Source organism: Pristis pectinata, chromosome 29 (genome assembly GCF_009764475.1).
Source record: "Pristis pectinata isolate sPriPec2 chromosome 29, sPriPec2.1.pri, whole genome shotgun sequence".
In the NCBI taxonomy this organism is placed as follows: domain Eukaryota; kingdom Metazoa; phylum Chordata; class Chondrichthyes; order Rhinopristiformes; family Pristidae; genus Pristis; species Pristis pectinata.
Window position 1 is genome coordinate 7573548 of NC_067433.1, and position 16116 is coordinate 7589663.

At 43.7% G+C, this 16116-nt stretch overlaps 1 protein-coding gene across 4 annotated transcripts in view; it reads left to right on the top strand.

Moving 5' to 3' along the window:
• Positions 1-16116, top strand: part of zgc:110329 (uncharacterized protein LOC550500 homolog) — a 185715-nt gene that overhangs the window by 64805 nt on the left and 104794 nt on the right. For all 4 annotated transcript variants that reach the window (XM_052040874.1, XM_052040876.1, XM_052040877.1 and 1 more), the window contains 2 exons: positions 65-139; positions 7037-7132. In XM_052040874.1, the coding sequence (XP_051896834.1) occupies positions 65-139; positions 7037-7132 (171 nt within the window). The remainder of the gene's footprint in view (positions 1-64; positions 140-7036; positions 7133-16116) is intronic.

Here is a 16116-nt window from a genome sequence, read left to right on the forward strand (position 1 = left end):
CCATTTAACCCTGAGCCTTGTTATCTCTTCAACTGATTGTTTATTTTTGCTTCCTTCTGTGCAGTTTAAGTGGACGCTGGTCGTGGTGCTGTTGCTGGAGTTGGTTTTCATAATCGTCTGCTTTTTATGTCGGAATAAGGTACGTTATTTTTTTCCTTTCTTCCTTCCCTGTCAATCTTTACCCCCTCCAGCCAGTTCAGAATCAGATTTATTATCACTGACTTATATAATGTGAAATTAGTTGTTTTGGTGGCAGCAGTGCAGTGCAAAGACACAAAATTACTATAAATTACAAAAATAAATAAATGATGCAATAAAAAAAGGGTTAACAAGGTAGTGTTCATGGGTTTGTGGACGGTTCAGAAATCTGATGGTGGAGGGGAAGAAGCTGTTCCTGAATTGTTGAGTGTGGGTCTTCAGACTCCTATACCTCCTCCCCAATGATAGTAACAAAAAGAGGGCATGTCCTGGACGGTGAGGGTCCTTAGTGATTTACTCAAATGAGAATTAGCCAGATATAGGATGATTGAGTGTAGAATTGAATCATTGAGGCAGCTGTGATATTACGTACCATCTCCCTCCATGTATTAACAAGAGTTTGTGCTTACTGTGATTAAGGATGACTGCATTAGATTAGTTTCACCTTGCAGTTGGAAACCTTTGTACTGTTTTCCACTCGTTGTAGCATCTATGCCCGGGCATTGCCACTCTGTGCACCATTGGCTTTTTCCAGTTGCCTGAGTGGTTACCAGTTGACAATGAAGGACAAGGTTAGGAAGACTTTTGCTTCGTAATAAGCTAACAGCACTTTGGGCTTTGTTCCGTGTAATCCAGCTATACACCCCACAAAACCAGCTCCAAAACCTGGAAACAATGAGCCCTCTGTTAATGCTTCTTTTATTTATATTCGTTATGCGTCGGGAACAGCAACCATGAGGGAAGTAGATAAACAGATTATCCAATGACTGATGTAATGATTGTACAATGACTATGAGAACAACTCAGTCACTCATTTGAGTAGCCAACAGCGTGTTCCCTGAGCTCATGTATGCTTTATCATTTATGATCTTATCATTATATTCTCTTTGAGAACCACTGCCACATCTTCACTTTTTTTTAAATGATTTGGACCTTTCTATCAGAGCTAAACTAAAATCTATGTGGTCTGCTTGAAGTGTCTGAGTATCTCTTGATTATTTTGTTTGGTGCTGAAAGCACTGTGTTTGTTCTTGTAGATGATTAACCTAAGTTAAATGTCTGTTAACATGTGCTAGTCTTTCCCTGTGGGACCTTTTAGAGCTGCTTTTATTGTAAAGCATCCTTTTAATATGTATAAATGCCCTTATATCGTGGATAATGAGAGGTAAAGTCGACCAACACTTTAAACTGTGCTAAAAGTTATTTTTGTTATCATTGAAACACAATAGTTGTGCTAACAGCCTTAAAGCAATCTCAAATGTTCAAATGCTTGTTTCAAGAGATCAGAAACATAATTCTTTAATCAAATCTTTATTCCATTCTGCTGCTTCAACTCAGATTGTCATAGAATGGCTGTTCTTATTCTGTTCAAAAAAGCTATTAGACTTTCCCATCTCTCTTCTTCCCGTGGTTCAGAACAAGTTGATCCTGCAGTACCTCATGTGCGTGAAAGTTTCTTGCAGGCTTTCGTCTCACCCACTGTCCTTATAAACAGTTTGAAACAATAATATTGTTTTTCTTGAGGTTCGTTGACTTTCTCCAACCACTGATCTTGAACAGTCAGTTCTGGGTTATGTCCTTCATTGAATCAAGCTCTGCATCTATAGCAAAAGCCATGTTATATAGCTCTCCAGTAATTGTAAAGGTATTGGCAGTTGGGGAGAAAATAATTCTATTGGTTTGGATCAGTACCTGCCCCCAGCTGGCAGTCTGCTTATTGCTTCACCGGGAAAGGTTCCTTCCTTCATCTCAGTGAGCTGTGCAGAAAAAGCTGGAAGAACTCAGCGGGTCAGGCAGCATCTACGGAGGGAAATGGATAGTTGACCCTTCATCTGGACTGAAAGATAGAAGGGAGATAGCCTGTATAAAGGGGTGGAAGGAAGGGACAGAGCAAGAGCAGGCAGGCAATAGGTGGATCCAGGTGAGGAGGGTGACAGGCAGATGGAGGCGGGAAGAGCGGGAAGAGTGGGAATAGTGACAGAGGCTGGGGGGTGAGAGGTGGAGGCAACAACGGCCTGCAGATGGTGGGATGTGAAAGAGGGGACGGTGGATCATGGAACCAAGTATGGGAGGTGGGAGGGCAGATGGGAACGGTGGTGACGGGAACCAGTGGGAGGAGTGTGTGGGTGATTTTGCCGATGTAGAGGAGGCCACATTGGGAGCACCGGATGCAATAAATAAGGTCGGAGGACATGCATTGTGAATGACTGAGAAGGTGGAGGAGGGAAAGAAACGGGTGGGTATTGGAAGAACTGTGTAGATCAGGAGAGGAGAGCTAAGGGACAGAGGGGGAGCAGTTTACCCAAAGTTGGAGAACTCCATGGCTCATGCTGTCGGGTTGTAAACTACTCAGGCGGAAAATGAGATGTTGTTCTTCTAGTTTACGTTTAGCCTCACCCTGGCAGTAGAGGAGGTTGAGGACAGACATGTTGGTGTGGGAATGAGGAGGAAAATTAAAACAGCTGGCACCTGGGAGATCCCGATGGTATTGCCAAATTCTTAATTACTATAAACCGCGATCATCACTCGGGAACATTTTCAGGACCAAACTTCTGTGTCACCCCGACTCACTGTTGGCTACAGCTGGTCAGAGTCCAAGGGAGTCTTTCTGTACATTGATTAGCTAACAGATTTATACAGTTCGACTATGTGAGAGATGGGGGTGTTCACATTCCATGGCGGTTTGCAATGTCTATGGCAGTCACTCCTTAATCTGTACTTCTTGTTATCCTCGGCTACAAGGACATCTGCAACCACTTGCTGACAAGTTCTTACCAAACAAGGACTTGTTATCCTGATATTGTGTGTCCATACCCTTACCTCTGTACACCATCTTTTTCAGCACTTTTTAAGCTTTCCGCAGCTCTAACCCTTTGTGCCCTTTATTTTACAAAAATGTCATCACAGACAGCTACAGCAGACAGTGTGCAGATGTTCACTGGTGTCGCCCAGTTTGCATCAGGCCTCACCGATGTAGAGGAGGCCACATTGGGAGCACCGGATGCAATAAATAAGGTCGGAGGATATGCATGTGAATGACTGCCTCAGTGAACTAGTTTCCCCAAAAACAAGGGTGAGTCTGAAGACTCAGGTGGCAGTGCAATTTGTACTGTTCCCAGTTACATTATTAAAATGGAGAAGCTGCCTGAAGAATTATGTATTGGATGGATGGGAACCAAGAGACACGATGAAGTCTGTCAGAACATTCCCTTATTGACGAAAAGTATTGCAGCAATTGAGATTAATAATCCTCTTCATTCTGATTGAAAATTGGAATGGATCTTGCAAATAAGCAAAGGTCTCCTCAAATACAATAATTGATGAGTTGACATCTGAAGTTGAAGCTGGGCCAACGATTTACTATCTCCTGCAGTTCATCTTGGGTAGATCATTTTAACCAGATGCCAGGTAAACTGATGTATCGAGCCAGCTGTTGTATTTTCCTCACTGACTATGCTAACGGGCTTACCTCGTATTTTACACAGGAGATTCAGCTTTGCTTGTGGTCTTTACTTTGCTTTGCTCTCATATGGTCTGGTGCTGTAAAATTTTATCTAGTGGATGACAGGAGAGCTGTGTGTTGGAGTGCAATAATATGTTACACGGACACACAGTCACTTGGCACAGAATGTTAACGACTGCAGCATAGAGACACAGGCATGTGGCACTACCTGGGCAGGCAGCCTTGAATATCCCACAGGCACAAAGCGAAGCATCCATTGCCCTCGGCAGAATATCCTTCGTTTAAGAGGTTGTTCTCATGGTTGCCAATGACATAGCTGTTCATCTGTATACAATGTGTGCAACTGGCCATCTGTGCACCTTGTGTGCAGGTGGCCATGTTTCTGGGTACTAATATAACAGAGTGGATTACTCTCTGAACCTTTCAGGCACATGGTGTTATTTATGGATTTCCATCCAACCCAGCCAATGCACTGGACAAAAAATGGAAGCAAAATTAAAGGCCGGAATGATCATGAATTCACTGCTTCATTGTGCCTGTATTTCTGCTATGGACTTTGCCTTGCGCTGTAAATAGAAAGTTTGGCTACAGTAAACTCCCGTTTATCTGGTATTTATGCATCTGGAATTCTCATGCAACCAGGACTAATTTGATTATTTTCGGTGCTTTTAACATTGATACTATTTAACTTTAAAATATAGAATTGCAGTATAAAAGCTTGCTTTTTAAAAGGGTGAGGAGATGACATGGAACATAGAACAGTACAGCACAGGAAAAGGCCCTTTGGTCCACACTGTCTGTGCCAAACACTATGCTGAATCAAACTAAATCTCTTCTACTTGATCATGATCCATATCCCTCCATTCCCTGTCTATTCATGTGTCCACTAACAGCCTCTTAAACACTATTATCATATCTGCTTCTACCACTATTCCTGGCAGCCTGTTCCAGGCACCCACCACTCTCTGTGTAAAAAAAAGAAAACTTGCCCCGCACATCTCCTATAAGCTTTCCCCCTCTTACCTTAAATGCACATCCTCTAGTATTTGACATGTAGTTCAGCAAATAATTTGAAGGTTTATGCATACAATAATAGTGTGTGATGCACAGAAATTTTTGTTTGAGCAATTCCCACGCAACTGATGCTTCCCCTCCATGGACTCTGTCTATACTTCTCGCTGACTCAGTAAAGCAGCCAACATAATCAAAGGCCCCTCCCATCCCGGACATTCTCTCTTCTCCCCTCTCCATTGGACAGAAGGTACAAAAGCCTGAAAGCATGTACCACCAGGCCTCAAGGACAGCTTCTACCCCACTGTTCTAAGACTATCGAACAGTTCCCTAGTACGATAAGATGGACTCTTGACCTCACAATCTACCTTGTTATGACCTTGCACCTCATTGTCTACCTGCACTGCACTTTATCTGTAACTGTGACACTTTATTCTACAGTCTGTTATTGTTGTACCTTGTACTACCTCAATGCACTGTGTAATGATTTGATCTGTATGAACAGTATGCAAGACAAGTTTTTCACTGTACCTCAGTACAAGTGATAATAAAATAAAACCAATTCCAATTCCAGTTCCAATCCCCATAGATGCTGAATGGTTGAGAGTAAACTGTACTTAATGGTCTAGTGTGGTTTGCTGGAGCAGCCTTGCTCAGGGAGATAAACTTAGCCTGATTACCTGCTAAAGGCAAAAGTGTGCATGGGTGCTTGTGTATGTGTATGTGTCAATAGCCACCCCACATGATATTCACCCTCCCCACTGCAGAGTAGCAATGTCCTGGCCTGCACTGCTTGGGCTCAGTCATACAGTTGGTGTGTTGACAAGGTCCCAGAGAGAAGGTCCCCTGGCCTGTGCTATCTGGGATGACTTTGGATGGTGTAAACCGTTACAGGGTGCTGATGTGCTGTCTGCCTGCTCTAGGCTGGAAATTGATTTTTGCTGCCAATCTTTATCCACAGGGATAGACAAACAGGAGGAGACCATTCAGCCCAAGCCTATTGCCCCATTCAGTAAGATCATGGCTGCCAGTAGCTCCCAGCCCTTAACTTGCTATCATGAAGGTCCACAGGATCTTAAATTCACAGCTTTCATAGGGGCACTTTAAACAGAAGCACGTTATACACAGACACACAGGCCAAGAAGGCACAGCAGCGTCTCCACTTTTTACAGTGGCTGAAGAGGGCAAAACTGCCTTCCCCCATCCTCACCACACCATTGAGAGTGTCCTGACCAGCTGCATCTCTGCCTGGTACAGTAACTGTAACATCTCTGACCGTAAGTCTTTGCAGAGAATTGCGAGCACAGCTGGAAAGATCATTGGAGTACCTCTTCCCTCCATCCTGGATATCTACAGCACATGATGCACACACAAGGTCTGCAGAATCATAGATGACCCCTCTCATCCCTTCCACGACCTATTTGTCCCACTGCCGTCTGGCAAGCAGTACCGGAGCATCCGGGCCAGAACTACTATACTGTACAACAGTTTTTTCCCCCAGGCTGTAAGGCTCCTGAATACCCTGGAGACAGTTTCAGACAAATGCCGTGTCAAAAGCCCTGGTTTGCACAACAACGTAAGAACTTTGGCTGCTGCTGAACATGTTTATACACCTAGTACAACACACTGAGTTCTGTATTTTCTTCATCCAACTCGGTTTTGCACTAACTCTGCACTAAATTTGTATTCTGTACATATTGTTTTTTGCAATATTTGTACTTGCACTATTTTTTTGCCCGCATTTATTGTATGTCTTCTGTTCTATGTATGTCCTCTGTTGTGTGAGTCTGGGGGAAATGACATTTTGTTCCTCCATGTGATTTTATAGCATATGGGTGAATGATAATGAAGTAACTTGAACTTGAACTTAATGTGCTTAATTGGGGATTTGTGCCTACTGGGAAACATCCCTACCCATGACCCCCAAGCCAAAGTTCCAAATTCCATGACAGCCCAAAGCAAAATCTTTGGATCTTTATCATCGTCCCAGCAGCTGCAAATCTCTGTGGGAGATAGTTCCTGATTTCCACTGTCTTTCCAAAAACTTCCCTTGGCGACATTGGGCCCGGCAGCGATGCTGCTGTGGTCCAATCGTCAGCCAATCACACGAAAAGTCATCAATTGATCAAGCTTTTAGAGGCCTTGTGTGTGAGGGCTCCAGGAGTCGGAGAGAAAAGGATGTTGAGAAAGGGAATACATTTGTTTCAGCAAATCAGAGCACAGCTTGATGTTCATAAAAGCAGAAAAATATCAAAATGGATAGTTGGTACTTTGTGATTGATTCTTTACAGTCTTGCAGTCTGAGGAGGAAGTTAATTGTGTCTTTAGGAGTTTCTGATTCCTTTGAATGCTTTTGTCCCTCAGGTGCTTCTGATATTTAAAGCAAATGTGCGAGAGGGGATTAAACATTATTACGAAGACTTGGATTTCAAAAACATTTTGGATCGGATTCAAACCAAGGTCAGTCTGTGATGTTGATTAATCATATGTTCTAGTTGCTTGTTAATTTAGCTTGAAACTCACATCATCACTAGAGAGGTCTGAACTTTGTTCATTCTTGCTTCAAGGGTTTATTCATCTGATCAGATCTACCACCTTTGTTATTGGTGCTGTCTTCTTGGTGGATGTGGAGAGGAGCTGATAGTTCAAGGATCTGAGTTCAAATCCCAGCCCAGCAGCTGAATTTGAATTGCTAGTTAATTTTTAATTAAGAAAAAATCTCAAGTTAAAAGTTAATGAAACTACTGGATGAGTTTGGCAGGGTCCTTTAAAGGAGGAAGTTTGCTCTCCCATCTGACCAGACATGCAGCCTGATTCTTAATTGTTTCTGAAATGAGCCAGTGATGTACTCAGTTTGATGAGGGTGGGGGAATAAACCGCAGCCTTACCTGCAATACTGTCATATTGTGATTGAACTGAAAGTTAACATGTCAATCAAAGATCTTTGTGGAGCAACAAACAATCTGCTGGAGGAAACTCAGTGGGTCAAGCAGCATCTGTGGGAGGAAAGGAATTGTCGATGTTTCAGTTCAAAGCCCTGCATCAGGACCTGAAACATTTCGATCTGAAATGTTGACAATTCCTTTCCTCCCACAGATGCTGCTTGACTTGCTAAGTTCCTCCAGTAGATAGTTGCTCCAGATTCCAGCATCAGCAATCTCTTGTATCTCCAAAGGTCTTTGTGGTTCACATGAATGCTTTGAGCTGTTAAGGTATTTAGTTCGTTACTGGGATGACAATTGTAAAGAGTGCTTATTCCGACCAAGCTTGCCTACTGATGTTTTAACATCCATTTCTCCTTGCTTGAGCTTCCATTCAAAAGAGAGGCTTGGGGTGTTTACCCACTGCCCTTATCAAAAGCTGCAGCTGGTAGCCTTGGTGAAATAGAGCACCAATATTCCCAAACACACTGCTGATGGTGATGGTGAACTTGGTGCGTTGATCACTCCCAACCTGCAGGCAATGGCAATACAGAACTGCTTAGCAAATTCCACCCACAAGCTACTTACAGATAGTTTATGCACTGGTCTTTGTGAAGAGTAACACAGATTAACGTTATCATAACGTAATGTGGTATAGCTGTATTAATCCAGTTGGAGCTCGAATGCACAAAGACCAGATATTGTCTAACATCTCTAAAACTGACCTGCAGTGTGGCAGGGGTTTTAACAACTGCTGGGACAGCTTCTCTCCCACTAACACTGCTCACTCTGCCTGACTTAGCAATTCTGCTGGAATCTTCCAGAATGCTGGTGATGAGATATTGCTGATGTCCCATAGTTTCAGCTGGCACCATACTGAATTAGGAAAACTTTCTGGTGCAGTGCAAAGATAGAATTAGTCTGTGCAGAGAATGTGAAGGGACAAGTATTGCAGGCGAAGTTTACCTAAAAATAAACCTTGGCTTGTATTCAAGTTGACTAAATCTATCAGCACAAGAACTTCAATCCCATTTGCTCTTGATTTAAATGTGACTGAATTTGGAACTGGGTCTCACTCAAGGTACTTCCATGAATTAAAAATAGCCAGGGCTTAAGTGTTTCGAACAGAGTAGCCAGCTTGAGTTTTATTTGATGTTCAAATTCCAACATTTTGCAGTACAGTAGAAGTAAGGGTTTTGTGTAGCTCTACTGTGACAGGGTTCCAAAAATCTGAACATAAGAACAAGGCAATTAGAACCAGGATTTTGCCATTCAGCCCCTCGCCTGCCCTAGAGACTCACTGCTGTATAGGGGAAGACATTTCTTCTCATCTCATCACTGAATGATTAACCTTTTATGACCTGGAACCTTAGAAGGGATGAATTTTGATAAAACCACCAGCTTAGTCAATTGTAGAGGTGAATCAGGTCACACTCATTAAGCTCAGTTCCCATCCATAAATTCTGTAGTTAGATGATGTATGCTGACCTCATTGCAATGTACAAGATTCTGTTTCTTCTAGCCAGAGAGCCTAGAACTGCTAGAGTTCCTCCAGCAGTTCGTTTTTAGCCTAGAACTAGGCAGAATAGTGGGCAGCCATTCAAGATGGGAGATGCAGAGTCATTTCCTTATAGAGAGGATGTTAAGTATTTGGAACTCACAATCTCAGTAGAGACTGGACACTTAGGTATTTAATAAATTCAAGGCTGAGCAAGAGACTTTGGATAAGAAATTGCAGAGAGTCGTGAACACAGCCCAATCCACCACGCAAACCAGCCTCCCCTCCATTGACTCCATCTACACTTCCCACTGAATCCGAAAAGCAGCCAACATCATCAAGGACCCCTCCCATCCCAGTCATTCCCTCTTCTCCCCTCTCTCATTGGGAAGATGACAAAAAAGCTTGAAGGCACACACCACCAGACTCAAGGACAGCTTCTATCCTGCTGTAATCAGACTCTTGAACAGATCTTTCATATGCAAAGATGAACTCTTGATCTCCCAATCTACCTCATCGCAGCCCTTGCACTTTGTTTACCTGAACTGCACTTTCTCAGTAACTGCAACAGTATTCCGCATTCTGTTTTCTTTTTGCTATCTTGACATATGGCATGATCTGCCTGGATGGCCTGCAAACAAAGATTTTCACACACTTGACAATAATGATAAACCAATAAACCAGGTTGGGAAGGAACAGGACCCACTATTATCACACTAAATGAGGGATCAGGCTCAGATAGCTTCTCCTGCTTCTCGTTCTTACGTTCTTATTTTCTTACTACTGGAAAGACAACCAGAAGGGCCCCACAATAGCTGGTGTGGGCAATAGAAGTTTCAGTATGGGACAGTAGGATCTTTGATTGGAGCACTGGTGGCGAACCATGGTAATCCAAACCTTCTTTGTCTACTACTGGTGATCCAAGGAGTCCCAGATCTCTCACCTCATTAACAAAATCCTGAAGTTTAATGCCAGAAAAGAATTGTGATGCAGCTTGTCACTGTTGGTGTAAACCTTTGTAAGTAGACATGGGGATTATCAGCGGAGAAGGAAGTTCAAGGTGGGTTGCAAGGTAGGTGCTCATTGCCATTTGCCATAAGATTTTCCGTGGGACACAAGTGGGAAAGGAAGGAAGGAGAACAATAGACGTATCCCATAAAAATAAAAAAAAATTGCAGTCACTGGAAATCTGAAAGAAAAACAGAGCCTGCTGGAAACACTCAGCAGGTCAGACAGCATCTGTGGAGAGAGAAGCAGAGTTAATGTTATGGGTCTGAGACCCTTCGACAGACTGTTTTCCCCTCCTTCTCTGCGGCAGCTCTATCTTTTAAAGGCCTGGGAGTGAATGGATGGCCAACCGAGAAGGAGCAAAAGTGGAAGTTCTTTAATTGAAACAAAAGCCAGGGTGAACCACTGCCCTGTGGGGAAGGTGGTGACAAAGCTAAAATTCACACTAAAAGAAAATCAGTTGAGATGAAGACCTCAGTAAGGCTGATATTTTTGAGCAGTGGACTGCTTCTAGCCCTGCATTTAATATAGGACAATCAATGGCAAGAGTCGCAAGGGTAGATTTTCCTTTCAATCATTCCAACAGCAGAGACACATGGGTTGCATTAGTGATTCAGAATCTGTTACCCAGATATTTATTACTGAAGCTATATCTGTCAGATCGACTGAATAGAGTGACATGACATGGCATAGGGAAAGGCGCAGAAAAAAAGCAGTGACGGTATTATCCTAAACTTATGAGGAATGTTTTTACAGCTGGACACAGAAACATTGATTTTTATATCAGATGGAAACCAAGTGAAAGGCAGCAATTGATTTGATGGACTGTTTTGATCAGAAGTCCAGGATTAAAGTGTAGTATTTTTAGATGCTGCACTTCCCCATCTTATGACTGGTAGGCAGTTCCTTGGTGTGATGTTGCCTATTGCTAGCTGTGTCTTGAGGTATTTATTTATCCTTTTAAAAAAAAAATTAAGCTACATCTGTCACATCAAATTCAGGAGCCAGTCAGGTGTCACTGATATATATACTTGCCCTCTCTTTACCTTTTTACTGACCTTTTTTTCCTACTTTTCTACCAAAGTGGATGACCTCACGTTTCCACAATACATTTCTCGTACCATGTACTCACCCATTCACTTAACCGGTCTCTGTCTTCCTGAAACCTCTCTGTATCTCCCTGAAATCTCTTTGCATCTCTCTGCAACCTCTCTGCTGTCTGTGTGGAGTTTGCACATTCTCACTGTGACTGTCTGGGTTTTATCTGGGTGCTCCAATTTCCTCCCACATCCCAAGGATACGCTGGTTGGATGGTTAATTGTCTACTGTAGGTTACCCCTAATGTGTGGCTGGTGGGAGAACTGGTGTGGGGTTGACGGGCATGTGAGAGCGAATGGGGTGCCGGAAATGGGATTGGTATTGGTATTGGTTTATTGTTGTCACTTGTACCGAGGTACAGTGAAAAGCTTGTCTTACAAACTGATCGTACAGGTTAATTCATTACACAGTGCAGTTACATTGAGTCAGTACAGAGTGCATTGATGTAGTACAGGTAAAAACAATAACAGTACAGACTAAAGTGTCACAGCTACAGAGAAAGTGCAGTGCAATAAGGTGCGAGGTCACAACAAGGTAGATCGTGAGGTCATAGTCCATCTCATTGTATAAGGGGAACTATTCAATAGTCTTATCACAGTGAGGTAGAAGCTGTCCTTGAGCCTGATGGTACGTGCCTTCAGGCTCCTGTATCTTCTACCCGATGGAAGAGGAGAGAAGAGAGAATGTCCCGGGTGGGTGGGGTCTTTGATTATGCTGGCTGCTTCACCAAGACAGCGAGAAGCAAAGACAGAGTCCAAGGAGGGGAGGCTGGTGTCTGTAATGCGCTGGGCTGTGTCCACAATTTTGGATTGATGGGATTGCTTTGAGAGCTGGCATAAATTCAATGGGCCAAGTGACTTCCTATGTTGTAAGAAATATGACAATATGATAATTTCCTTTAATGTAGTTTCCAACCTACCATAGCCAATTCATGCATTTTTAATTTCCCCTATTCAGATTTAAGACCTGTTTCAGATTGAACTAAATCACTTCCAAATGTTATATAAAGTGCTACCATATTATGGTTTTAGTTCCCTAAAGGTTCCTTAATTACCTGATCATGAATTAATCTTTCCCATTAGATAGTAACAGATCAAAAACAGCCAGGTCCTTGTTGGTTCCTTAGTGTACTGATCTAAAAAAAATTTCATACACTCTATGATAAGATAAGATATCTTTATTATGCACGTGCATATCGAAACACACAGTGAAATGCATCTTTTGCGTAGAGTGTTTTGGGGGCAGCCCGCAAGTGTCGCCACGCTTCTGGTGCCAACATAGCATGCCCACAACTCCCTAACCCGTACGTTTTTGGAATGTGGGAGGAAACCGGAGCACCCGGAGGAAACCCACGCAGACACAGGGAGAACGTACAAACTCCTTACAGACAGTAGCTGGAATTGAACCCGGTTCGCTGGCGCTGTGATAGCTACACTACTGTGCCTGCCCTAAATTTGTTCTTCAGTTACATTAAGGGCACTGGGCTTAGTGAGCTGCAGATACAAGAGACTGTAGATGCTGGAATCTGGAGCAATAAATGAAACGCTGGAGGAACTCAGCAGGTCAGTCAGCATCTGTGGAGGGAAATGGCCAGCCGACGTTTTGGGTTGAGACCCTTCATCTGGGAGTGCAGATGACCAACCGAGTGTAGGCTGAAAGGAACATCACTCAGATACCTGCCAAATGACTCAGAGTCAGCAGTATTTGCAATCATGTTAATTCTAGTCAAGACACTGACTCGTGCTGATGCTACCACAGGGGTTTTCAGGCACATAAAGGAGCCTTATGCTATTTAACAAGCTCTGCTCCACTGCAAACTACAACATGCTCTTCCACACAGCTGTGAGGATGTTCTGGGCTTGGGCATGATTAAGGAGCTCTGCAGTGGAGACCCTGAGGTCTGTGGTTACTTTAGCTTAATGTGACTACTTGGGCACCTGTGACTTCAGTTAACAAAAAAACCCTCACAGGAGACCAGCGATAGCCCCCGCACTGTAGACCACTGTTGGCTGAAGTGAAGGTATCTCTCAGTGCAGCTTCAGTAGGAGGAGGGGAAGTGAATGGCCAGTTCCCTCCTGCATATCGATGGGCTTCTTGGATGGGGTGAGCAGATTATGTCTGTTCCTCAAAGCATATTAGACAATTTGTCCAGTGTGAGAGAGTGGACATTTTAGCAGCTCCCCAATTAACTGGTGCAGAATAAATGTCAAGTGTGCTTCTCTGCCAAATAACTCACTTGTCACTGCCCAGCTGGAAGGAGATTTCAGAGCTGCAGGGCAATTTTCTGCCACCAGATTACCGAGCGAAACTCTTTTGTCTTTGGACATCACTACTAAGAAGCTTTTATTTCACTGTTAAAGGGACACCCTTTCAGTGCTAAAGTTTCTAAACTTGGAAACAATGGCAATTTAGCAGCAAAATGAACTGCATAAGCCTTCTCTGACAGCATCTGCCAAAGCTGTGGCCTCTACCACTCAGGAAAACAAGGGGAGCAGGGTGCAGGAGAACATCACCACCTGCTGGTCCTCCTCTACGTTCCACACTGTTCCTGCTTTGGAAGTATAGCCTTCATTCCCTCTAGTTCTAATTCCTGGAAACCGCCCCAGACCGCAAGAAATTGCAGAGAGTTGTGAATGCGGCCCAGTACATCACTCAAACCAAGCTCCCCTCCATTGCTCTTGTCTACACTTCCCGCTGCCCTTGGGAAAGCAGCCAACTTAATCAAGGACCCCTCCCACCCCGGTCATTCTCTCTTCTCCTCTCTCCCATTGGCAGAAGGTACAAAAGCCCGAGAGCACAAACCACCAGACTTAAGGACAGTTTCTATCCCACTGTTATCAGACTCTTGTACGGACCTCTCGTACGATGAAAGATTAACTCTTGAACTTGTGATCACTTAATCTAACTCATTGTGGTCCTTGAACTTTACTTGTCTACCTGCACTGCACATTCTCTGTAACTACAACACTATATTCTGCATTCTGTTTTCTTTTCTCTACCTTGATGTACTTATGCATGGTATGATCTCTCTGGATGGTACGCAAAACAAAAGCTTTTCACTATATGGAAACATAGAAACATAGAAAACCTACAGCAAAATTCAGGCCCCTTGGCCCACAAAGCTGTGCCAAACACGTCCCTACCTTAGAAATTACTAGGCTTACCCATAGCCCTCTATTTTTCTAAGCTCCATGTACCTATCCAAAAGTCTCTTAAAAGACCCTATCATATCCGCCTCCACCACCGTTGCCGGCAGCCCATTCCACGCACTCACCACTCTCTGAGTAAAAAACTTACCCCTGACATCTCCTCTATACCTACTCCCCAGCACCTTAACCCTGTGTCCTCTTGTGGCAACCATTTCAGCCCTGGGAAAAAGCCTCTGACTATCCACCCGATCAATGCCTCTCATCATCTTATACACCTCTATCAGGTCACCCCTCATCTTCTGTCGCTCTAAGGAGAAAAGGCCGAGTTCACTCAACCTGTTCTCATAAGGCATGCTCCCCAATCCAGGCAGCATCCTTGTAAATCTCCTTTGCACCCTCTCTATGGCTTCCACATCCTTCCTGTAGTGAGGCGACCAGTACACGTGACAATAATAAAACAATAATATCTCGGTACATGTGACAATAATAAACCAATATCCTTCCCAACAACACTGTGGGGGCACCTTCAGTACATGGACTTCAGTGGTTCTAGAAGGCAGCTCACCACCACCTTTTCAAGGGGCATTTAGGGGTTGGTTATACATGCTGGCCTTGTCCACATCCTGTAAACAAAAAGAACAGGAAAAAAGATTCTGGTCCATCCAACCTGCATCATACCTGTGACATGCTTAAGCATCACAATATATAGATTAACTCCCTCAACGTGCCCCCCCCCCCCCACCCAAGCCATTCAAAACCACATCATCTCTTCATCTCCCGCTAGAGGTGGAAAAACAGGTAAAAACTCAGGCTGAACACAAAAAAAAATCTGGAAATCTTCCCTTCAATCTCTTTAACTGATTGAACCAAGTATCAAGAGATCATTCTGTCCCTGAATAATAGAGCCATAGAGTTATAGAGAGTTACAGCATAGAAACAGGCCCTTCAGCCCACTGAGTCTATACTGAACATTAACCACCCATTTACACGAATCCTACATCAATCCCATTTTCTATTCTCTCCACATCCTCATCAACTCATCCCAGATTCTTCCACTCACCTGCACACTAGAAGCAATTTACAGTGGCCAATTACAATGTGGCAGGAAACTGGAGCACCCAGAGGAAACCCACGTGGTCACAGGGAGAACATGCAAACTTCACGCAGATTGAAGCTGGCGTCAATGGAGCTGCCAGGCAGCAGCTCTATTAACTGTACCACTGCATTGTCCTATGGTGCAAGAGATTACACTAGATGTGGGGACAAAAGGGGCACAAAACCTCCAACCTCCCCTAAATTATTATCTCTTATGGTAAGTAACCACGTATGCCTGTGTATTCAGTGTGTTCTTCCAGAAGAGATCACATTTACACACCAGTGCACACCCATGCCCTTGTGCATACCTTCACCTTGGTTGGAGGTAACTTGTTGCCAGAGTACTTCTGAAACTGAACATTATTACATCAATGCATGAGTTGGTTATGAAATATGGAGACACAAACATACTGCTGGAGGAACTCAGCAGGTCGAACAGTATCTGTAGAGGGAAAGGAATTGTCGTTTGGGTTGAAGCCCTGCATCAGGACTGAGAGCAGAGAGAGCCAGTATAAAGAGGAGAGGGGGAATTGGTGAGATAGGGGCCAGTAAGTGATAGATGGATCAAGGAGGGGTGAAGGTTGATGGGCAAATGGAGCCAGATAAGGGAGGAGGGAGAAGTGGAGTTGGGAGATAGAAGCAGGTGGATGATAGGTGGAGGCAGACAAAAAAAAG